Here is a 25,048-nt window from a genome sequence, read left to right on the forward strand (position 1 = left end):
GGGGGGGGGGAGGGAAGGGAAAATCGGGTGCGGGGAGCACAGATGAGACAAGAATGGTAGAAAGTTGATATTTGAAGCTTATCAATACTGGGGGAATCCTCATACTGTTTTTTCTACTTTTATATGTGTTCTAACATTTCCATAATAAAAGTTTAAAAGACATAACTAGTGGTCAGTCAAGGCCTCATTTAAGCATAGGCTCAGGAGGTGAGGCAGGGAGCCCCGGGGGATGGGTTTGTGGGGGGAGGTTGCTGAGGAAAGAAACAGCCCAAAGAGCCTGCCCCCCTTGCAGCTCCTTGAATTGGGGATGGGAGCCGTGTAGGAGCTGAGTCTGGGAGGTAATTTGGCTGTGGGATGGAGAACACATGGAACCTGAAAGTCACTGCAGGGGCCTCGAGTCAAGGTCAGATCTAGGCGGGCTGCAGAATCACACTTGACGTGCTTTCCTTGGGAGTTTGTTGAGCCACCCAGATACCCTGGCGCTCTTTACTCAGACTCTGAGGTGAGCGTTTGTAATGCATCATCAGTGCCGTCTGGTAGAAGTTTCTGTGTCGGTGGAAATGTTCTCTCTGTGCTGTCCAGTATGAGAGCCACTGGTCACACATGGCGCCTGAGGACTTGAAATGTGCCTGGTGTATCCAAGGAGCTCAATTTCTAATTTAATTTCATTTTAATGAATTTAAACTTAAATTGACACTCCCCCCTGTGGCTGGTGGCTCCCACACTGCAGTCTTAGGAGACGGTTAGCTGTTCTCCGGAATTTCCCTCCACGTTGGTCCTAACTCCATTTAAGCAACCAGGTCATTCTCACCTCCAGGTGTCTGTAGCCCCGCCTGCGCCCCCTAGCCTGGTGGGTTCCTGTGCATCCTTCAGGCCTGAGCTTACGTGACATCTCCTTGAAAGGCCTTCGCAGTTGAAATTCGGCTCTCCTCCATCCTGCTGTCCTGTGGTACCCAGCTTTCCTTGGAGGCATTTTTCCCAGTTTGTAATTATACTTGGTCTTTATTTATTTAATGTTTAAAGCCAAGAGCTCCTCAGCGTTGGGGGTCCATTCACCACTGTCTACCCACATTGTTGGTGTGCAATAAAAACGGGCTGGGATGGAAACAGAGAGGGAGCAGTCTGAGTGTATGCAGTGCTGAGGACCCAGGTGAGGGGCCTCTAACCCAGTGTGGAGAGCAGTTGGTGAGTTGGGAGCAGTTTCTCGAATAAACCTTAACCAGGGCTTTTAAAGGATGAACAGGTCTTAGCAACAGGAGAGCGAAGTTGGACAACGGCATTTCCTACACAGATGAGAGGCAGCAGCAGGAAGGAAAGTAGGAAACGTGGGGGACAGTGTCTGGGGCCTGTGGTATGTGGGGATCAGGTGGAACTGGATTGCGGAGGACCTTGGGTGCCTTAAAATGGATCGTGTAGGTCAGGGGTGGGCAGATTTTTCTTTACAGGGCCGAAAGTAAATAGTTCAGGCTTTGCAGGCCTCAGGTCTCTGTCAAAACTTCTAAACTCCACCATCGAAATGCAAAAACCGCCTTGGACAATATGTAAATCACTGGGCATGGCTGTGTTCCAATAAAACTTTATTTATGCACACAAATTCAAGTTCCAGGTAATTTTCATTTCACTATTATTCTTTTGAATTTATTTTTCCCCCAATCATTTACAAGTGGAAAAACCATTCTTGGCTTATGGACCACACAAAACAGGCAGCTGGCCACATCTGGCCCTTGGCCACATTTGGTGGGGAGAACTGTCGCGTTTGAAGGGGGACAGGAAGTGGTGAGATCAGTATTTCAGGTGGCTCCCTGAAATACTGGCTTCGGTGGGAGCTCAGGGATCAGGTCTTAAGACAGTGGCAATTTCTGTGAAGAGGCTGAATAGCAGTCTGGGTGATAGATTTCCATGGCCTGAGATAGGGCAGTGTTAACAAGGGATGGGAAAGAAAGGCCGGCTTTGAGATCTATATTCCGGAATCAGAATCAGCAGAACTTGCTGATGGATGTTCAGGGTAGAGGGTAAAAGAATAATGTCCCAGCTTCGAATTAGTGATCAGGTGCCCCGTCTCAGCAGGATACATCAGCTGTCATGACCAACAAAGAAACATGGTGCATCTTATTTTTTTTTAATTGATGTATAGTTGATTTACAAGGTTGTGTTAATTTCTGCTGTACAGCAGTGATTCAGTCATATATATATATATATATATATATATATACGCATACGTATATATATTCTTCTTCATATTCTTTTCCATTATGGTTTATTACAGGATATTGAATATAGTTCCCTGTGTTATACAGTAGGGCCTTGTTGCTTATCTATTTTGTATATAGTAGCTTGTATCTGCTAATGCCTAATTTATTAATTTATTATTAACCTCCTAATTTATCCTCCCCCCCTTTCCCCTTTGGTAACCATAAGTCTGTTCTCTATGTCTGTATGTTTCTGTTTTGTAGATAAATTCATTTGTGCCATGTTTTGGATTCCACATATAAGTGATATCATATCAAAAAAGTAAGTCTTTTTCTGACTTACTTCACTGAGTATGATAATCTCTAGGTCCATCCATCTAGGTTGCTGCAAATGGCATTATTTCATTCTCTTTTTTTTTTTTTAATTTTTTTTTTTTTGCGGTACGCGGGCCTCTCACTGTTGTGGCCTCTCCTGTTGCGGAGCACAGGCTCCGGACGCGCAGGCTCAGCGGCCATGGCTCATGGGCCCAGCCGCTCCCCGGCATGTGGGATCCTCCCGGACCGGGGCACAAACCCATGTCCCCTGCATCGGCGGGCGGACTCTCAACCACTGCGCCACCAGGGAAGCCCTATTTCATTCATTTTTATGGCTGAGTAATATTGCATTGTATATATGTAACACATCTTCTTTATCCATTCATCTGTCGAGGGACACTTAGGTTGCTTCAAAGTCTTGGTTATTGTGAATAGTGCTGCTATGAACATTAGGGTGCGTGTATCTTTTCGAATTAGAGTTTTCTCCGGATGTACGCCCGGGAGTGGATCTTAATGCACATTTAGGTCTGTGGCCGTGTATAGGGGCTTCCTTTTATCTGCAAGATGAGATTAATAAATAGTTAATAGTGTTCCACCTCGTCATAAGATCACTCCCCTGGTTGTTATTTAGTGGGAATAATTTTATTTGCTGTTGAATGGATAATATAAGTATTTCTATAAAAATGATACCCCAGTGAGACATTTCTGTGACTTCCACTCAATTTTGCTGTGAACCTAAAACTACCCTAAAAGATAAAGTCCATTTCTAAACAAATGAACTAGATATAGAACCACTGAACAAGAAGACTGTTCATGCTGTACTGTCATATGAATAAAGCAAATTGCAAAAGTTTTAAAAATATGATACCCCAGTGGTCTGTAATAAGTTCTTAACTATAGTGACATGTTTTCACATCCTAGCACACCAAAAGAAGTAGCTACATAATCTCTTCCGAGGACTACAATTGCAGAACATAAACTAGGCTTCCCGTTTTAGAAGCAATTCAAGTGGCAGAATCTAGGACGTTGATTATAGGAGAACTCCTTTCTTGTGTTCATTCACAAATCCTTTAGCTTTTTCCAAATCTCAGCTGCTTTTGCCTTCTCAGCAAACAGTTAAGAGAAAGCGGAAACCTTGTAATCCCACTTGTTAGTAAATGTTGCACTACCATGAGATTACATAGATCATCACTGCAACACTATAAAGCCACTTTCCCACTTGCCCTGTTTGAGAGGATTTCTGCTGTGCACATGTTAATTCATTTATAACTTCCCATACCACCTGGGGACAAGGAAGACCCCAGTTCAATAAGAAAACAAATGCGTGTTTGTACATACTGCAAACCTGCATTAAGATAACAATGGTAAGATTGGAAGGAATCAACTAAGTATGTTTTGTAATGCCATATCCTTGATTTTCTTGATGTTGATTTTATCTCTTTTGGCAGTTTTCTCCTGTAGTATGAAGTAACCAGGTTCAGTTTCTGTAGCACTTTTTTTCTCTACAAGGTTTTTGGGTTTTATTTTTTTTTCTTTCCACAAATGGTTTCATCAATTGGCTTTTTTATTTTTAAGGCATTTTATTTACTTACTTATTTATTGTTAGCTGCGTTGGGTCTTTGTTGTTGCGCACGGGCTTTCTCTAGTTGTGGCGAGCGGGGGCTACTCTTCGTTGCGGTGCGCGGGCTTCTCACTGCGGTGGCTTCTCTTGTTGTGGAGCATGTGCTCTAGGCGCGCAGGCTTCAGTAGTTGTGGCACGCGGGCTCAGTAGTTGTGGCGCACGGGCTTAGTTGCTCCGCGGCACGTGGGATCTTCCCGGGCCAGGGATCGAACCCGTGTCCCCTGCATTGGCAGGCGGATTCTTAACCACTGCACCACCGGGGAAGCCCTTCTACAAGGTTTTGAGAGATTTATTTGGTGCAGACCTTATATAGCACCAAGGTCTAGGATTCTTTAGGTGTTCCGTAGGGTCATCTAGTCAAGAAATGGATTAATAAGTGATACTGCCCGAGCCCTTGGGCCCTTTAATCAGTAGAAATTGAGGAGGGGCCAGCCGAAAACTTCAGGCAAGGTTCTATTGGGGAGGCTGCAGCACGAGGGAGCAGAAGCAAGTAATAGGTGCTCTTGCTCACTCCCTGAGGAGGGGTGAACTGGTTCCTTAAATGGGGTAACAACAGGGGCAGGTCTCTGGGCTGGGCAGGACACGTCGCTTCGGTGGTCTGCCCACCCCCTTGCTGGTGCTGTGTGCAGGGACCATGCACAGGGCCCTGCTTTTGCTCCCGGCCCCTAAGAAGTGGCGGTTGGTTTGTGGCCTTTTGTATCTTATTGTTCATAATTGCCCCAACTGTGCATGCGTGCAGTTACTTTTTATTTCTTTATAGTTTCTTTCTATTCTGTTGCTCAAGGAGACGTTTGTCCAGGTGCAGTCATTCTGCTAAAGGGTCCTGGCTCCCAGCCTATCTCATCAGTATGTGAAAAAAGGGTGAGAAAATGATCGATTAAGTGAAATTTGCAGTATTGAAAAGGTTGCTTTCGCATCATGAGATCGCCAGCAAGTTACCAAGGTGGAAGTTCTCGAACCGAAAGAAGTTCTAGTCAGTGTAGTGGCCCCAGTTGGGGAAGAGCTTGGGATATTGAGTTATTAGCCCCCGAGAAGGATGTCTCATCCCTCCACTTAGTTTCATACCCTTTTCCCCTCCAGCTCTCCTCCCTGTGCCCTGTCCTGGGACCCTTGGACACTGTGACCGAATGCTTTCAAGCATAGTGACTGGAATAACGTAATGGCACCAGCTTGTGTTTGTAATTATACTGAGATATATGTCGTTATCGTCCCCCATTTACAGATGAGGAGACCAAGACCTGGAAACCATAAGTAACTTGCCCAAGGCCATGTGGCTAGAGCTTGGTAGAGCCGAGGGTCAAACCTAGAGTGTGAATTGCCTAGAACGCTAGAGATGCACGCTGGGCAGTTCCCATGGGGCTTGGACGCCTCCTCCCCTCACTCTCAGGTTGCCCCCAGCCAGCCTTGACCTCCCCAATGGTCTCTCCACCGAGCCAGCGGTTCTCCAGTGGTTCTTTAAACGTGAGCCTCCCTGCTCACCGGTTCCTTGTCCCACGTCCCTCTCCCAAATCACCAGGAAGGCTTTCAGAACTGAGGCAGCTCACAATGTATGGCAAGTAGCGCCTCTAAGTGGCTAGTGAACTTAGGTCACTGGCTACCGTTTACTCCCTTCATACCTTAGCAAAGGGGGTTTCTTGGAGCAGAATACACTGATCATTCTAGAATATATCTGGAATCAGCATCCCTTCACTGATGTCCACCATGGTCCACCACCATCTCTTGATGGGTTATTACAGAAATCTTTTAACTAGATGCTCGGTCTCCAGTCTTGCCAATCCCTGAGTCCATCCTTCGTCCAAAACCAGGTGTTTCTACGCATAAATTGGATTTCCAGCAAGTTACCAAGGTGGAAGAGCGATAAAGATAAAGAACAATGAAGGATAAAGAACGATCCTTTTAGGTCGCCCTTAGGATAAAGAGCAATCCTTTCAGGTCACTTAGAAAGCCACATCTGATCTGGCCCCTGTTGGCCCCTCGAGCTTTGTCTTTCCCTGGGCTTTGTACCCCTCACACTCCCCCTCCAGCTCTCAGAACCTATTTCCTATTTCCTATTTCCGTTTCTCCAGGAAGCAGGGCTTTCGCTTGCCTCTGGGCCTTTGCATGTGCTGTTCTGTAAGTGCCCCCTTGGTGCCTCCACCAGATGCCCCCCGGGCATAGCACTTACCTGTCTACTCCCTTCCCTTCACCGCTGTAGTTGTGCACAGTTGCTCATGATTCTAGGTGTGGGGTAACAGTTCAATACACATCTCTTGCATGAATAAATGAAAAGTATTCATTCCAGTGTAATTTTTACCGTTAATTTGGAGTCCATTTCCCACATCCGTTTTCTGGTTTTGCCAATACTACTAACTCAACTTCAGCCATCTTTTCAAATGTTTACTTTTATTTTTTTCTTCTTCTGACCTTCTCCACTGTGTGTCCTCCCTTTTAAAGGTATTTTTGACTACTTTTCAGTAACGTCTTCATGATTACTAGCACAGCAACCCTGAGCTCTACACATCCGTGTTCACCAGGACCATTGAATTTTGCTGCAAATCTTAGCACCTGCAGGGTCTTTCTGTAGCAGCCCCGAGCCTTGCTTAGGCTGTGTTTGCCAGCAGCGCTGGGCAGGATAAAAGAGCATTGTGTTTATTTAAAGGGATAGAAATTTTCTCTCAATTATTTGTTCGTGTGAGCCGGGAGGAGCCAGGGGGAAAGTAGTTTGTTATGGGCAGTGGTTTTGAGGAAGGTAAGAAATCATGTAAAGTGAAAAAAGGACCTCTAAGAAGAGAACATTCCCGGTTAAAATGATTTATATTTTGGATGTAGATTGAGATTTTCTTAGCCTATCTCACTTTCTACTACCTATCGCGGTTATAGCAGAATCACTGTTGGAGTTGCCCAATTAATAGCCACTGTTCTTTGTTGCTCTGTCCTTCTTCCAGAGGTCACCCTGAAGGTCCACATCAGTGATGCCAGCACCCATCAGCCCGTCCCCGATGCCCTCATTGAGATTTTCACCAACCAGGTCTCCATCGCCTCTGGCACCTCAGGGACAGATGGCGTCGCCTTCCTCAAATTCCAGTATAAGCTGGGCAGTCAGCTGATTGTCACCGCCACAAAGCACGCCTACGTGCCAAACTCTGCCCCGTGGAAGCCAATCCGGTTACCCGGTAAGGTGGTCTTAACCTTTCTGTAAAACAGGGCTTATAGTCAGGCTAGGGATGGAGTCAGACATAGAAACAATTTTGTAAGTGTTAAGGGTTAAGTCAGACAATCAGGAAAATACTTGTTCATTCACTGCCTTAGCTTTTGGGGCCCCTTATGTGCAGGAAAAGGTGGAATCCCGGTATGAAGCTGGTTGTACGTTACTATCCATTTAATGGAACTCATTTCCCCAGCGTTCCGCTCTGTACCTTACTGATCGTAACCAGCCGATGGGATCGGGGCGGTGCTCTGAAGTGGGGCTTTCTCGTCTTGCTTCAAGGTCTGAGACCAAGGCTGGCCAAAAGGTGGGGAATGATGGCGAGACTGTCTTTCTCTTTCCCACCTTTCTCACCTGCTCAGGAAGAACACTGCTGTGTTTCTTCCCCTCTCAACACTCTACTCCACTTCTGGCGTGTCTGATCACCAAACACGTGGGCGTTTTGCCACACATCCAGCAATTTGCGGATTCTGTGACACCAGCTGGGTACTTACTAGATTACCAGTTTATTACAAAGCTTATTAAAGGAACAGCTGGATGGAAGAGACGCGTAGGGCAAGGTCTGTGGGAAGGGCTGTGGAGCTTCCATCCCCTCCAGGTGCACCACCCTCCCAGCACCTCCAAGTGTTCACCAACCAAGAGGCTCACCAAACCCCATCCTTTTGGTTTTTTATGGAACCTTCATTATGTAGGCATGACTGATTAAATCATTGGCCATTAGTGATTTATTCAACCTCCACCCCTCTCTCCTTTCCTCCCTGGAGCTCAGTGGGGCGGGGAATGAGACCGAAAGTTCCAGCCCTCTAATCACATGGTTCCTTCCCCTGGCAACCAGCCCCCATCCTTGGGTTATCTAGGGGCCTTCCAAAAATTACTATATTAACTGAAACTCCCATGGTAAGTGGCTTGTTATAAATAACAAAAGATACCTTTATTGCCCTTATCACTTAGGAAATTCCAAGGGTTTTAGGAGCTGTGAGGCAGGGATGAGACCAAGACCAAATATATATTACTTATTATAAATCACAATAGCACATTACCATTCACCACTGCAAAGCAGCCGGTCTACCACAAGGGGCTAGGATGGTCCCTGACGTGGGTTCAGCTGGGGATGGAGTAGGTGGGAAGCAGCAGACCGTGCCGCTTCAGTCCCCTCACCTCAGGCTCCATCTAGTGCCTGGACCACATTACCTGCCGGCACTATTGCTCTGAGGCTAGTGGGGGTGGGCTGGTGGGAAGAGCATGGGCTTTGGACCTGGGTTCTGGCTCTGGGTCTGTGCTTGAGCCCCTCCAACTTTGATGCCAGTCTCTGCAAAAGGGAGCTGATACCACCTAGTAGAGTGGTTCTGAGTAAAAAGTGGTTCGTGCAGGTGCACTAGCTTACAGTACCTACAACATAGTAGGGGCTTGACAAACGTGTGGCAGCTAACACAGTGCCTGGCAAAATGCCAACGTTAGTGCTCACCTGTGTGCCACTGGACACGCCCCATCAGGGTCCCTGCTGCCCCTGGGGCACATGGGAGCTAAGCGTGACTGTGCCCGCCTTTTCCAGCCCCAGCATCTACCCTCAGCCACAAAATTCTCTTTAAGTTCAGTTTACACTTATTGAGTAGCTACTGTGTGCCAGGCAGTGCCCTGGCCACTGAGGATACAGATCTAAAGACGCAGAACTCGCCCCTAGGGGCTTCATCGATTAGTTATGACGTCAGCCACAGAACCCGATGCCTCCTGATGGGATCAATGCTCTGATAGATGTAGGTGCCTACGGGGATGCTGGGGACCAGTTCACTGGCCTAGGTGAGCAAATGAAGGAAGGCTTCCTGGAGAGGCTGAGAGGGGAGCTGAGTCTTGAGGATGAATAGATATTAGCATAAGAAGGTGCTTGTATAATGATCCAGATTCCAGGACTCAGCCATTCAGACTGGGCAGGTGGACCCAGGAATCTGCGTTTTCACAAGCAGCTCCTACCCGCCCCCCAGGGTGTTTATGGATAAAGATGTTCACTATAGTTTGGGACCACTGCTTTGAGAGCTATGGAAAGTGGATTTGAAATAGGTACAACTGAGGAAACCCTTTAGCAAAATGTTAGAGAAAAGGAGATAAACCTGAGAAATATTTAGCAGGTAAAATCCAGAAAGCCTTGGAGAATGGGTGGGAGAGATGTGAGGGAAGGGACGAATGAGAAGAAATGGAAGTTGAGTCTCGGGTTTCTGGCTGCTGATGGAGTGGATGGAGTAACAGACGGGCGGTGGGCTTGGGAGACCTGCCACCGTGTGGTTCCCTCGAGTTGACTTGATCGATTAATGCCGTCGGCTGAAAGAAGCCCTCTTCCTCCCTCCCGTGTGCACCCCTCTCTCCAGGCTTGGGGCTCAGGCAAAGGTGGGTGGAAGTGGGAGTGGAGGTGGGGAGAGGAGATGGGGAGAAAGGGGTGCGTGTCGGGATTGTAGTTGGTGATGAATTTAGCATGGATTGGATTGGAGCTGCCTCTGGGACGCCAAGTGTGTTCGGGCTTTAGTTTGAAAAGAGTTTGGGGTTTAAGAGGTTTGGAGGTGGAGGTGGAGTTTGGGGTCATCAGCAGCTTTTAAGGGAGACTCAGAACAGTGATCTCACCCAGAGAGTGGAGGGGAGTGGGCCTGGGGCAGAACCCTGGGAAGGCCAGCATGATAAGAAAGGTGGTCCTTGTTAGGTTCTTGCTAAAGAAAATGTTTGACCTCCCCCATTTTTCACACTGAGAAATCACTGGAAACAACCCTGGAGGAAGTCTAAATGGTATCCAGACACCTCAACTCCACCTTTGCTGGGGGCGGGGGCGGGCAGCAGCACAAAATACCACTGATTCTCACCATCACAGGAGTTACATTCTGCAAGGTCACCGTGAACACTGAGTTCATGAATCCTGAGCCATTGCTCCCGGGTGAAGTGCAGGGTTAGGTTCCCTAGAGCCTCTGGTCACGTTTTCATCCACTGATCAGTACATCTCCTTGTTTGATGTGTGTTTCTGTTGCAAGATACCTGACTCAATATATATTGCTGGTTCATTAACCTTGAACTCATGGCCAACAGCACCGTAACTCATGGCTAAGGGAAGCTTCTCTAACGTGTAATAAGGCACATCCCAGCCTCCTGCAGTTAGAAACACTGGACAGCACTTTGGGCCAGCACTCAGGGGCTGTTTGAAACAGGGAAATCACAAACAAAAAGCACAAGAATGCAAAAACTTAGCACTACATTGATTGCAGGAAGGATGCTTACGGCGTGAGAGCTGAAACGAGAAGGCAGAGCGTCCATCGCCTTGGTCAACCTTAGCTGGGAGGAGACTCAGACTTTTGGCCCCTCTGTACGTACACGTAGAAAGCATCACAAGTATTGACTTGGGGTTACAAATAACCTTTAGCAAGTAGGCACATTTGCAAATACTGAACTGACAAGTAAGGACGGACTGTACTTTAATTACATTTGTTTTGACTTTGTTAACATGATCATTTGAGAAAAAGGCAACCATTTTCATAATATCCATTCTTCTTAAATGAGTAAATAATGGTAAAAAAAATGTAGTTTCATTCAAAGAGTTTTGGACTAGGCTTGAAGATGCCTGGGTTCCAGGCCTGCCCGTCCCCAGCTCTGCCCACACATGGGGGCCCATCACAGCTTTCTGAGCCCAAATCTCTAGTTTCTAAAACTAAGTCAGTTAGACTGAATAATTTTCAAGGACCCTTCCATGTCTTTCTTTTTCTCTGCTTGTCCTGTCAGCATAACAATATCCTCTTAACTAGAATCTAACAGAAAACGTGGGCAAAACTTAGGCTGGTCTGCTGTGAAAAACAAAGTATACTATTGTTTTCACGCCTGTTGTTGGAGGTGCACTTTTGGTATTCCAGGTAATTGAGCGAGGAGGAGAGAAGAATTGGGAGCCTCTTCTAAAATATTTTTAAAATTTGAAACTAAAAAATAATTTCTTTACTACATGTCCGCACGTGGTTTTGTTTGCTTACGCGTTCTTATGAGATTTGAGAGTAGATTTCTTTTCTCCTCCTTGACAGCAGTTCCTGGAGGATGTGGGGGTTTTTTTCCCCTTGCATGGAAGGGGGTACGTATTGGGCACCAGGGAACCACAGCAAAAGGAGAGTACCCTTTACCTTTGGTAGCAGGTAGGAACAAATTTAGCTATATGAAGTGTCATCCATCCACTAAAGACTGTGATTCCACATCTTAATTATTTCGAGCTCTATAGCTCAGGCCTTTTGCAACAGTTCAGGGCTACTGCAGTGGCCTCTGGCCAGCTCAGTCTGACCCCTTCAAAACGCCCTTTACGTTACTGACCATTAGTGTCTTAAAATGTATTTTAAATATATATTTATATTATTTTTATACATATTTATATATTAGATATGTATTTATATATGGATGCATATTTATACATCCATATATATATGCAGGCAGACCTCATCTTATTGCACTTTGCAGGTGTTGCATTTCTTGCAAATTGGAGGTTTGTGGCAACTCTACACTGAGCAAGTCCATCGGCACCATTTTCCCAAGAGCATTTGCTCATTGAGTGTTTGTGTCACATTTTGGTAATTCTCCCAGTATTTCATTATTATTATATTTGTTATGGCGATCTGTGGTTTTCGTGTTACTTTTGCAAAAAGATTACAACTCACTGAAGGCTCAGATGATGGTTAGCACTATTTAGCAATAAAGTACTTTTAAATTAAGGTATATCTGTTGTTTTTTAGACATGATGCTATTGCACACTTAATAGACTGCAGTATAATATAAACGTGACGTCTGTATGCATTGGGAAACCAGAACATTGACGTGCCTTCCTTTTTTGCGATATTCGCTTTATTGGGGTGGTCTAGAACTGAACCCGCAACATCTCCAAGGTGTGCCTGTATATATATATCTGTCTAACTACGTTATATGTCTGCCTAAAGGCATCTGATGTCCTCAGGATCAAGTTTAGACTAAACAGAACACCAGGACCTCCTCCCCAGCCGCTTCTCCCTACGTTTCTCACGGTCTGGTCACCCTGGGCAGTTTGTTATTCTCTGAAGGAATCTGGCGTTTTATCCGCTCTGTGCTTGTCTGCACTGTTGTTCCTTTACTGTTCTCTCTGCAAGCTTGTCTTCTATCCGTTAATTCCCAGTGTGGTTGTTCTCTGCGCTCAGAAGTGTTCCAGCCTCTCCCAGGTAGAGTTAGATGTTCCTTTCTCTCTACTTATCAAAAAACAAGACAGCAGTCAGCATCTCCTCTCTGATGGGTAATATACCGTCTGCCTGCAGGTCTGAGGCGTCTCTGCCACCTCCTGCCCAGGAAGCCCTTGCAGGTGTCTCTACCACCCACGTCTCATCATAGTCATTACAAGAAATCATCTTTTCTCGTATATGAAATAGGGTTTGCAGAGGAGTTTGCTGGAGCAGATGTCTGATGTTTGGAAGCACCAAATGCTATAGGCAAGAAACGTTTCAAAACATCCTGTAATGGTCACACGCATCTCGAAAGACCAATCACAGGTGATTCCAGCTCAGAGTCCCCCAAGCCAGACAACACAGAGGTTTTCAGGGCCAAGGAAATGCCTTCACGCTCTGTGTGAGCTCTTGAAGGGAGCAGTGTGGTCCAGGTCTGTACCTAGAGAGGCGGGGAGGGCAAAGCTGAAGTCTGGAGGTGAGCTGTTCCCTACAAGCACCAGCAATCTGGTTCTTCTTTCCTGGCCAGTAGGTGCCCTGTGCCCTTGGGTGAAGGGATCTCTGTTAAAGAAGGTTAAGTTTCCCTGGGATGTGGTTCTGCAGGATTTACCCAAGTCAGGCTTCCTCCCTTCAGTCCTGGCTCACACACAGGACCTGATCCCCCCTCCCGCAACTTGGTATAGATTTTTCTTCCAACTTTAAACCCCCAAGGTGAATTCTTTTTTATTTCCTTGCTTGCTTGATTTATTTATTTCTGAGATATAATGCATATCACCGTACAATTCACCGTTTTAAAGTGTATAATTCACAAGGTTGTGCAACCATCACCACTGTCTACTTCCAGAATTATTTTCTTCACCTCCAAAAAAACCCTCATGCCCGTTAGGATTGACTCGCTGTTTCCCATCCCCCCAGCCCCCAGCAACAGCTGATCCCTCTGTCGCTATGGATTTGCCTGTTCCACATATTGCAGATGAATGGAATCCTCCAGTGTGTTGGCCTTTTGTGTCTGGCATCTTTCACTTAGCACGGTGTTTTCCGGGTCTGTCCATGTTGTAGCATGAATCAGTACTTTATTCCTTTTTATGGGTGAACAATATTCCGTTGTGTGGATAGACCACGTTCCGTTTATCTGCCCATCAGATGATGGCTGCTGGGTTGTCTCCACTTTCTGGCTAGTATCACTGATGCTGCTGTGAGCATTCATGTGCAGGTTTTTGCATGAACATATATTCTCAGTTCTCCTGGTTATATACCTGGGAGTGGAATTGCCGGGTCACATGGTGACTCTATGTTTAATATTTGAAGGAACTGCTGGATTGTTTTCATAGCACCAAGGCACATCCTTATCTTTGTCATGGCACTTGCCATGTTCTGCTTGTCCTACAGCTATTGGTTGTGCGTCCAAGTCTCCTTCTAATGTAGAACCCTTGAGGACACAGACTGCCCCCAACATTGATCTGTTCTGCACGTCTAGCTCTGGGCCTTGTACATATTGGCAGCTAAATAAATGGAATAAATGTGTAGGGAGAAGTGTCATGTCCAAGGCCAGCCACTCACTGGTCGCCCCTAGCATTGTCCAGAGCCAGTTGTGCCAAGTAATTGATATTCTTAGCATTTGATATTTCTGGTTCCTAATATCCTTGAAAGTTACTTTACCTCTCTAGGCCTCCCTTTCCTCCTCTTTAAACTTAGAGACTTAGGCTGGATGGAGTCCAAGAAGCCTTTGAATTTGAGTCCGTGAAGCATAGCAGTCGAGGTCAGACTCCAGAGTTCAAATCCTGGCTCCAGTATTTACCAGCTGCGGAGTCTTGGACAAGTTAATTCCTTATCCATAAGTCTGTTTCCTTACCTGTCAAATGGGCATGTTAATAATACCTATTTCATAAAGCTGTTTTGAGAGTTAAATAAATTACCAAAATTAAAGCACCTAGAATAATGTCTGACATGTTAGTGAGGGTTCAGTGATGTTAGTGATTATTGTTATTCCATAATATGTTGATTTGTTTTTTTCTTAAAATTCATGATCTCCCCAGAAACGTGTAGGCTTTGTGAATTTTTTACTTGGAAGTCCAGGTACTTAAACAAGAATTTTAAAACATAGCACAAGTTCTGTCATCTTATTAGTTCCCAGAGTAGGGAAGGAAGTTTTTTTTTTTTTATCATGAGGCACACAGTAATCTAAGCACATATTTTTAAAGTCTTTCTTAATGTTAATACCCAATGTTTTACATCCATGCAGTGTGTACATTGTAACTTTTAATAGATTCCTGATGGGAGGAGGTTCAGATACTTTACTAACAGCTTCTAACGAATAAAAAATACATAGTTGACTATTGTAGGGCAAGCAGTTGTTCTAGGAGAGATTGCAGGACTCTTTTGGCGTTTTTAAAGCCTTTTGCTAATAACACTTAAAGGAAAAACTGTTTCTTTTCTCTCTGTTTACAGTACTTCTGACACCCGATGGGTGGGTTTTTTCTCAAGCCAACCAGTTCTCCAACTCTCTGGACACCGACTGGGTGACCTGCAATTCAATTCAGTTCTGACAGTAACTTTCCAGAGTTAGCTCAGAAGCCACAGGTTAAGGGTTCAGTCCCACAAGACCAAGTACCACTTCAGACACAAGCCCCGGGTTGTCACCTGACCAACCAGCTATAAATCAGAGGTTCTCATGAGCCCCTCCCCGGGTTCATTTACTATCATGGCTCACAGAACTCAGGAAGACAGTTACATTCACGGGTTTATTACAAAGGATATTATAAAGGATGCGGATACACAGCCACATGAAGAGGTACAATAGGGTGAGACCCAGAAGGGTCCAAAAGGAGCTTCTGTCCCCGTGGCGTTGGGGTGTACCCTCCTCCCAGCACACATACTTGTTCACCAGCTTGAAGTTCCCCAAAGCCCGTGCCTTGGGGACTTTCATGGTAGCTTCAGCAGTCATGGCAGGCATGATCGGTCATGAGCTGTCCACCGCCTCTGTCCTCTCTGGAGGATGGCAGGTGGGACTGAATGTTCCAAGGTTCTCATCATGGCTTGACCTTTTTGGTGAGCAGCCCGCCTCCAGGAGCCCACCCGGAGTCGCCTCATCAGAACAAAAGATACTCTGATCACTCAGGAAATGACAAGGGATTTAAGAGCCAGGAACCAGAGGCAGAGACCAAATATGTATTTATTATTATACCACACTGCGAAAAATCAATATTGCTGACTGAGTTGAAATCAGAGAATCCAAGGAATGCAGAGTACTTAAAAAACTGGAGTGGGCATCTTGATTTAAATGTTTGAATTCCCTCATATCCATCCTTGTTTCTGCAGTGTTTTCTTCGCTGAGCCTGGGCCTGCTTCCAGAACGATCTGCTACTCTGATGGTGTATGAAGATGTTGTCCAAATAGTCTCAGGATTCCAAGGTATGTTTGATATTTAAAAAGAGAAGTGAAGGTAACTCTGGGGCCAACTCTGAAAATCTTGTGAGGGATGACTCTTGTCAGGTAGTGATGGCCGTGAATGTGTCCACAGCTGGAAGTAACAATGCCTGTGGTCCCTACGAGTGCACGGCACATTGGCATTTTGGTAAAATGTCTCTTGGCTGTGGCCTTTTTCCTTCTCGGCCCAGCCTTTAAGTGCATAAGAGGGAAGAAGGGGCTCCACCCTCTGTTCACACCACATCTCTCTCTTCTCCGAAGGCGAGAATATTCATCATGGGCTCAGAGTCCGGACCCTGTCTGAGCCTCACTGACCATTGGGCGGGGTCTCTCTGAAAAGGTTCATAAGCGTTTGAGAGTATAGTTTCAGGTTTTTTGGGTTTTTTTCTTTGGCCACGCCGCATGGCTTGCAGGGTCTTAGTTCACCGAACAGGGAATCCCCCTTAGTTGCCCCCTGCAGTGGAAGCACGGATTCCTAACCACTGGACCCCCAGGGAATTCCCTAGAGTTTCAGTTTTGCAGGACAAAATGGTTCTAGAGATCTGCTGCACAGCAATGTCAATACACTTCACACTAGTGCACTGCACACTTAAAACTGGCTAAGATGGTAAATTTAATGTTATGTGTTTTTTACAATAAAAAAAAAAACTCTTCCCTTACCAAAAAAAGAAAAAGAAAAAACAAAAGGTTCCTAGGTGTTCGAGTGTGGCCTTTTTCTCTCCCTTGTCCCTCGTTTGTTTGTTTTTTTGTTTTGTTTTGTTTTTTTTCCGGTACGCGGGCCTCTCACCGCTGCGGCCTCTCCCGTTGCGGAGCACAGGCTCCGGACGCGCAGGCCCAGCGGCCATGGCTCACGGGCCCAGCTGCTCTGCGGCATGTGGGATCTTCCCAGACCGGGGCACGAACCCGTGTCCCCTGCATCGGCAGGCGGACTCTCAACCACTGCGCCACCAGGGAAGCCCCAGTATTCCTTTCTTTTAATACCATTTTACACCAGTCATTCTCTACCTGACCACATCCAGGTGCCATTTGCAAACGAGGTGACCTGATTTATTCCTTTTTTTATCGAGTAGCTGTGGGAACGTACAAGGAGGTTCACGTGCTGCTCTTAGAAGACGTATGTAAAGAGAAATACGTAGAAACGTCTGGGAGCGTGTGTGACTCGAGTTGGGAGAGAAAACAGGAACAGAGACACAGGTTTTCATGTCATCTGTGTAGTGAAAGCCCTAAGTTAGCATCCTTTTTTTCTCCTCCTAAGAGAGAGCAGAGCTCGGCCCGAATCCTCAGGACCCTTTCACGTTGGAACCACACTGGGGCCTGCTGGCCTTGGCACCTCCAATCTCTCTTTAGTTAGCTTTGCTATTGTCGTTTCACAACTGAAAGACAGTGGAAGAAAGTGAAAGATAATTTTTCTCCTCCAGTCTTACTGAGATATAATTGACATATACCTTTAATGACTTGAGATGTGTATATATTACACAATGACCACAACTGTAAGTCTACTTAACATCCTTCACCACACAGAGTTTTTTCTTGTGGTGAGAACTTTTAAGATCTACTCCCTTAGCCGCTGGCAGATACACATTACAGAATTGTTAACTGTAGTCACCGTGCTGTACATCACATCCCCAGGACTTACTCATTTTGTAACTGGGAGTTTGTGCCCTTTGACCACCTTTATCTGCTCTCGTCACCTCCTGCCTCTGGTGACCACCAGTCTGTTCTGTTTCTGTGAGTTTGTTTGTTTGTTTTTAAGATTCCACTTATAGGTGACATCCTACAGGATTTATCTTTTTCTGTTTGATTTATTTCACTAAGCGTGATAGCCTCCAGGTCCATCCATGTTGTCCCAAATGGCAGGATTTCCTTCTCTTTTATGGCTGAATACAGTAAGTCCCCTACATACGAACGCGTTCCATTCCGAGAGCACGTTCGTAAGGACAATTTGTTCGTAAGTCCAACAGAGTTAGCCTCGGTACCCAACTAACACAACTGGCTATATAGTACTGTACTGTAATAGGTTTAGAATACTTTTCACACAAATAATACATAAAAAAACGCAAAAAATAAAGAAAACATTTAAAATTTTACCGTACAGTCCCTTGAAAAGCACAGTAGTCCGTTACAACAGCCGGCATGCAGGGGCTGGCATCGAGTGAACAGGCAAGAAGAGTTACTGACTGGAGGAGGGAGAGGAGGTGGGCGACGGTAGAGCTGAAGGGTCCTCAGCAACAGGAGACGGAGGGCAGGCGGCAATTCCACTCACGCCTGACGTTGATGGAACGCACATTCGCATCTTTGAAAAGTTTGCAACTTGAAGGTTTGTATGTACCTGTAACATTCCATTGCATATATATACATATACGTGTGTGTGTGTGTGTGTGTGTGTGTGTGTACACGCGTTTCCTGTATCTATTCATCCATCAGTGGAAACTTCAGTTGTTTCCATGTCTTGGCTTTTGTGAATAATGCTCCTGTCTTTGCCTGAATAAGTAACTTCTGACCCTGGGTGACCTCAGCCGCTCATGGCCACATTGGAACAAGTGGCTGGAGGAAACCTCACAGCTGCATCCACTGGTTACACAGACCTCAAGGTGGGCATCAGCCCTGCAGGACCGAGGCCACTTCCTAATTACTTGTTTTCTGACTCTCCGAGATGGCTATTTCGTGCCGTCACTCCCACACTGCCGTTTTCTTCCACTCTGTAGCGGGTGCGCGTTCAAGCTCGTGTATCCCCCAGAAATGCTCCCCTGAGCGTCCTGTGCTCCAGTCACTGCCCTGCTTCTCTGCTGTCCTTTGGGAAGGACTTTGCTCCCTCATCTCTGCTTTCTCGCCTCTCCTTGCCTCTTCAGCACACTCCGGTCTGGGCTCCTCCCTCATCGCTTCATCAGAGTGTCTTATGACCCCCGTGCGACCAGACCTAAGGTCACCTCTCTTCCTCTCCCGGGATGTCTGCACAGCATTCAACACAGACAGCTGGTCACTCTGTCTTGAGACTTTCTTCCTTTCGCTTCCATATCATGCCTTGCCTTTCTTTCCAGCTCTCGGTTACTTCTTCTCTGGACGCTCCCATGACTGTCCTGGGCCTCTGTTTCTTCTTCCCAATGCTCTCCCTAGAGGAGCTCATAGACCCATGGCTTTCATGTGCCCTGGGCACTGATTACTCCCAATTTCCCCCTAGAGGGAGGCCCTTATTTGACATCTTGACTTGGGCATCTGCTAGGCATCTCAGACTCAGCAGAGACGCACAGAACTCTTGATGTTTTTTACCTTCCATCTCAGTGAATGGTGTAAACGCACACCTACGCATCCAGCCAAGACTCTAGGAATCATCCTTGATTCTTCTCCTCACATCTGGTTCTCCTGCAGACCCTCTTCTCTCCATAGGTGTTGCTGCCTCGTGAATCCAAGACACCACCATTTCCCCCAGAGAACTGTGGTGGGTTTCTCACTGGTTGCCCTGTGCCCACTCTTGCCAACCTGTAATCTAATCTTCACAAAGTTACAGCGATCAAGTCGCCTTGCTTCCATTCTTCAGTGGTCTTCCCATTGTACTTGGAATAAAATCCCAATTCCTTACACTCAGGGCTGGACAGCCCCTGGCCCTGAGCTGGTGGCTGCCACCGTTACCTGGAAGGTCACCACTGATGAGAAGGGGCGGAGATTTTATCTACACACAGAGCATCTTCCCTGCACCCCTTCCGCCTCCAACTTCCCTTTCAGCCCCACAATTCCCTTTGTCGAGCTCTTCTCCTTCACGGCCACCTTTGACGTGCACGGCACCCTCATGGGTCATCCCTTCCCAGTCCCCCTGCCCAGGAGCGGCACTAACCTTAGCAAGGTGTTTGTGACAAGGACTCAAACTGCAGCCCACAGGGTCCATTGTTATGGCCACGCTTTACCCCATCGTGGTGCCAGACCTCCTCGTCGCCCCCTGCTCTGCTTCTCCCTGCCATCTTCCAGCCCTGATGCTGAATTGTCCCCTCCAGTGGCTCTGAGGGGGTTCATGAAGGACCTCGGTGCCCGTGTCGTTTGCCCTCCGTAAGCAGAGTCACCTTCTGAACATGCAGTAGTCCTGATGACCTACATCTCCCATGAGTCACACAGAGTTACAGCCAGCCTGGCCCTTTAACCCGAGTAATCCCACAGTGGTTATCCCTCGGTCTGCCCACACTTGCCTTCTTTTTTTTTTTTTTTTAAAGATTTATTGATTGATTGATTTGTTTGTTTAGGTGCACTGGGTCTTAGTTGTGGCAGGTGGGCTCCTTAGTTGTGGCTTGCCAGCTCCTTAGTTGCAGCATGTGAGCTCCTTAGTTGCAGCAGGCAGGCTCCTCCTTAGTTGCGGCTCCAGGACTCCTTAGTTGGGGCACGTGGGCTCCGTAGTTGCGGCAGGCAGGCTCCTTAGTTGCAGCATGCGAACTCCTAGTTGCGGCACGCATGTGGGACCTAGTTCCCTGACCAGGGATCGAACCCAGGCCCCCTGCGTTGGGAGCGTGGAGTCTTAGCCAGTGTGCCGCTGGGGAAGTCCCACACCTGCCTTCTTTCTGCCGCCCACATGTTGCACATTTGCACTGCATGGCCCATGCCCTGATTCAGTCCTGGTCTCGGTCTCCACCCGGGCCACTGCAGTGACCTCCAGCTAGTGCGCTGGTGTCCACTTGCTGAGCTAGCGTTGGCGCTGGACTTGAGAAGATCAACCAGATGTCCCATCTCTTGTGTCTCCTCCCAACACACCTTGCACTGAGCTGCCCGAGTGATCTTCCTGGAGCAGAACCCTTTGCCCACAGAGTGAAATCCCACCTCCTTACGCAGCATGCCCCGGCCTCCTGACCTAGCCTCAACCTCCCTCCTAAGGGCTCTTCTCCTCCATGTCTTGTGTTCTAGCCTAACTGAATTTCTTTTTCTATTTTCCACCTGAGATGTCCCACCCCATCTTCCCAATCTCTCTTCAAATTCTCCCTGGACATCAAGACCCACTTCAAGGCCACACCCTCCAGGAGGTCTTTTCTGTGTCTTCCCTGGAGACGAGATTCATGCCAGTGTCTTGTCCTTCACCTGCAGCTGCCAAGGCATCCCCGACTCAGAGGGGTCACCAGTCCATAGTGTAGCCAGGGGCTGGGACCCAGCTGGAGGAGAATCGCTGGAGCCATCAGTTCTTCTCTCTCTTCCTTTTACCGGGGTGGGACTAAGAACCCAGAAGAGATGAGACTCTCAGCTGACTGTGTGGTCACGAGATGCAGTGGGTCTGTAATTACACCAGGTCACCTGCAAGCCCAGGTTCGAAGGGAACAGAAAGTATGAGTCAGAAAAGGGAGCTAGTTGGTAGCAGGCCAGAGAGAAGCAGACCGCAGACCGGGATTTGTGGAGTCATGTTAATGGCACAGCATTCGGGTGAAATCCACAAACTCCTGCCACGTGGTCCCAGAGCTGCCCTGAGCCCAGACCCAGGTGTTCCCGTGCCTTCCACGCACCCCCCGCCCCCGGCTCCAGTCTTGGATTCCATACATCCTGTCTCCCTTATGCCCCCTCCTGTCCTTATCAGTAACCAGGAGGATGGATTAAAACAGCCCTCCAGCTGGGTGTTCTGTATGCGATGCCGCCCCTTCTGCCATATTTGGTAGTAATATCTTACCTCCCGGACTAAAACTGAAAAACCTGAAGAACAAGGAGGGGGTCACGTTCACCTTAGCATCCCCAGGGCCTGGCCCCATGCCCGCCTTCGGATCCGTACACAATAAGCAATTCACTGAAGGGTTGAGTAAATATTTAAAAACTGTCCAAATCCCACCTTTCTTTGCACTTCCTGTATAGATCACTCAAGCTCGGGTTAATTATTTTCTTTGTTGTGGCTGCTAAGAGGACCGTTCACATGTACACACACGCACAGAAACATGCAGAGTATTTGAATACCTCTCTCTCTGTAAGGAGCAGGAAGTATGGTCGTGTTAGAAACCCAAGGATGTAAGACATTCATGGCAGTTTTCGTTATGGTAGTTTTTGTTATGGTTAATTTATTCAGTCTAGTGTATCACTTCCCTCCTCTATGGAAACTGAGAACCATTTATTTCTCCCTTGCCAAAAATCTCATTTACATTCCAGCTTTTTAAAATTGTCTACATTTTAATTTTTTAACTTACGCTACTTCGTGAGTTTAATTATTGCTAGTTGTACTTTTCCTTGTCTCAGTAGAGTTGAGGCACGGCAGGAATAACACTGGGTGAATTTGTTTCATGTTTTCTTACCAGTTGGAAGGAGAGCCACGTGTAGATAATTTTTGGTCTTTGCAGTTCTGTTCCATAAAGCGAATACAGAACTGAATTTCTAAATAATATATCAAATTTTTATTCTCAAACTGGTCAATTGTCGGTGCATTTATTATTTTTTTAATGGAATCAGAGGAGAAAAACATAAACTCTTGCTGATCAGAAATGTAAGTACTGTCAGCCATTTGAGTTTTTGTGTGTTGCTTGGATGTTACCGTGTGTCAGATGATCCCCCCAAGGAAATGGGGAGGTAGTGTGATGACAGTTTGACAAAGCCTCACCCGTGTTATGTGCATAGTTTTGGGTGATGCCCCGTTGTTTGGTTTTACGTGACACTGAAGCAAAAGATTTGAAAGCACAGAGGCCACTGGGTGAGAGAGGTGGAGACAGGAGAGGCGGGGGTGTTCTCTATGGGAAGATGTTCAATGCTTCAGGTGAAGGTTTTGTTCTGAAATGTTTACAACCAAATAAACTAGAATAAGCTCATGGTTAATGAGAGTTTTCCTTAAAGAATAAAAGACTCCTCACTTGTTTTCCTCTCTCTAGGTATGGTATCTATTTAAATTCTGACCATACACACCCTAAAACTATTCCCATCAGACGAGGTGGGATTATGTGCAGTGCCTTCACACACACACACACACACACACGTACACACACACACACACACACACACAGTAAATGCATGTTTCCAATGGAACTGGCCTTAGCATTCGATTTCATTTGAAAAGTGAGGAAAGTGATTGCGTTGTCATTGTTGACACTATTTTATATAGAAAGCCTGGAGCAGTCTTATGATAACAGTGTGGTGAAGGGGAAGGACCAACATGGTCATTGATTAACTACGTATAGGGATCTTTCCCAACAGAGGCTGGGTCTAAAAGTATGCTCGTTATCACAGAATGCTTGCAAATTGCTTTTACATTTTCTTTTACATTTTTTTTATTGAAGTATAGTTGATTCACAATGTTCCATTAGTTTCAGATGCACAACATAGTGATTTGATATTTTTATATATGATACTGCATTTAAAGTTATTATAAAATATTGGTTATATTCCATATGTGGTCTCTTATATCCTGTACCTTATTTATTTTATACCTAGTAGTTTATACCTCTTAATCCCCTACCCCTGTCTTGCCCTTCTCCCCAGTGGAAACCATGAGTTTGTTCTCTGTATCTACAAGTCTGTTTCTGTTTTGTTATAGTCATTCATTTGTTTCAGTTTTTATATTCCACATATAGGTGAAAACATACAGTATTTGTCTGTCTCACTTCATTAAGTTTAATACCCTCTCGGTCCATCCATGGTGCTGCAAATGGCATTATTTTGTTCTGTTTGATGGCTGAGTAGTATTCCACTGTGTATATGTACCACATCTTCTTTATCCATTCCCCTGTTGATGGACACTTAGGTTGCTTCCACATCTTGGCTACTGTAAATAATGTTGCTGTGAACATTGGGGTGCATGTGTCTTTTTGAATTAGTGTTTTCATTCCATTTTGTTCCGATGTATGCCCAGGAGGAGAATCGCTGGACCATATGATAGTGCAAATGGCTTTTAAACTTTGCAGTGAGATCATAGGAGAGTGGAAAGAGAGAACACTTGTCAATTGCTTTATAAGGATCATTTTCTTTGAGAGTTTTTTGTACTTTGCTGAGGAACTGGAAGCTTTCAAGGAGGAGTTTGATGGTGATTCCAAAATGTAACCTCACGACGATGAACCATGAGGTAGGAGTCGTTGCTCTCTCAGACCTTCACGCTGTCTCGGGAGAAACAGCATGTTGTCGACTCAGAATGTGATGACGGTAAATAAGAAAGTACCATCAAGATGCCCCGGGCTGCTCGTGGCTGCACTGTCATCAGGCCAGCTGGCACCACCCAAACCAGCAGTGTCCATCCTGCGGGGCCTCTGCGCTGCTCTCTTTATGGTCCCCAGGACAGTCCCCTTTCTGTTCCCCAGGCAGTGCTGTCAGACTCTCCCACACTCTGCACACACTCCCGACCTGCGTGCCCTCTTCTTAGCCATGACCTTGACGATGGTTCCAGGGAACACAGAGGCCATCGGGGAAGGCTGCTTTCTGTGGCCTGCTTTTCTGCATCCCCTTCTAAGGGGACATTGTGACGTGTCTCCCTGTGGCTCCTCTCCCACCAGGAGCCTCTTCACATCACAGTCAATCCCTCGTCTAATCTCCTCCCCTCCCACCTCCCTCTGTTTGTGCCGAATCTTCCATCTTTCTCCTCTGGTTCTTTCTCAGCTCCCAGAATTACGAAGCCTGCCCTTCCAGGGAAACCCATCTTAATCCCTATTCCTCACTTCCTTTCCCACTCAAACTTCGGAGCCGTCTGCCCTCGAGAATTTCCTTTAGGGATTTCTCGTGCCAGCTCCGGTGGCCTCGTCCTCCCTGCATCCCCGAGCTGGGGTCCTTCCTCCTGCACTTCCCCTCCCTCCTTGTCTCCTGTTCACCGCTTCCCAGTCTCCTCCCCGGTTCTCCCTTCCCCGCCTCGCCCACATTCCAAAAGTGGCTTTCAGCTCCAGCCACCTCCTGTGTTTTCTTCCCCGAGGCCACTGTCTTTATTTGGAGCTACATCATTTCTCACCGAACATCTCACAAGAGCCTGACTGATGCTCTGACTCTAGGATTTCTCTACCCACAGCCACCCCCCAGCTCTGCTATTGGAATTGGGTAAAAACGAACACGATTCCTTCATTCCTGTTCCAAGAACCCCCGGAGACTCTCGCCCCTGCAGGTCGCCTCGAGTTCAGACTCCTGACCCGGGTGCACCAGGCCCTTCACGAGACTCCCCCTCTGTCCGGAGCCCACGCAGCCTGCACGGGGCTCACGGGGAGGCCTTGGCCTC

General features: G+C 46.7%; 1 protein-coding gene across 2 annotated transcripts in view; it reads left to right on the forward strand.

The window, feature by feature from the left end:
* Positions 1-25,048, forward strand: part of FAM171A1 (family with sequence similarity 171 member A1) — a 125,157-nt gene that overhangs the window by 58,112 nt on the left and 41,997 nt on the right. For both annotated transcript variants that reach the window (XM_029238523.1, XM_029238524.1), the window contains exons 2-3: positions 7,050-7,277; positions 15,817-15,909. In XM_029238523.1, coding sequence (XP_029094356.1) covers positions 7,050-7,277; positions 15,817-15,909 — 321 coding nt within the window. The remainder of the gene's footprint in view (positions 1-7,049; positions 7,278-15,816; positions 15,910-25,048) is intronic.

Source organism: Monodon monoceros, unplaced genomic scaffold (assembly GCF_005190385.1).
Source record: "Monodon monoceros isolate NGI ecotype Baffin Bay Population unplaced genomic scaffold, NGI_Narwhal_1 Super_Scaffold_21, whole genome shotgun sequence".
NCBI lineage: Eukaryota > Metazoa > Chordata > Mammalia > Artiodactyla > Monodontidae > Monodon > Monodon monoceros.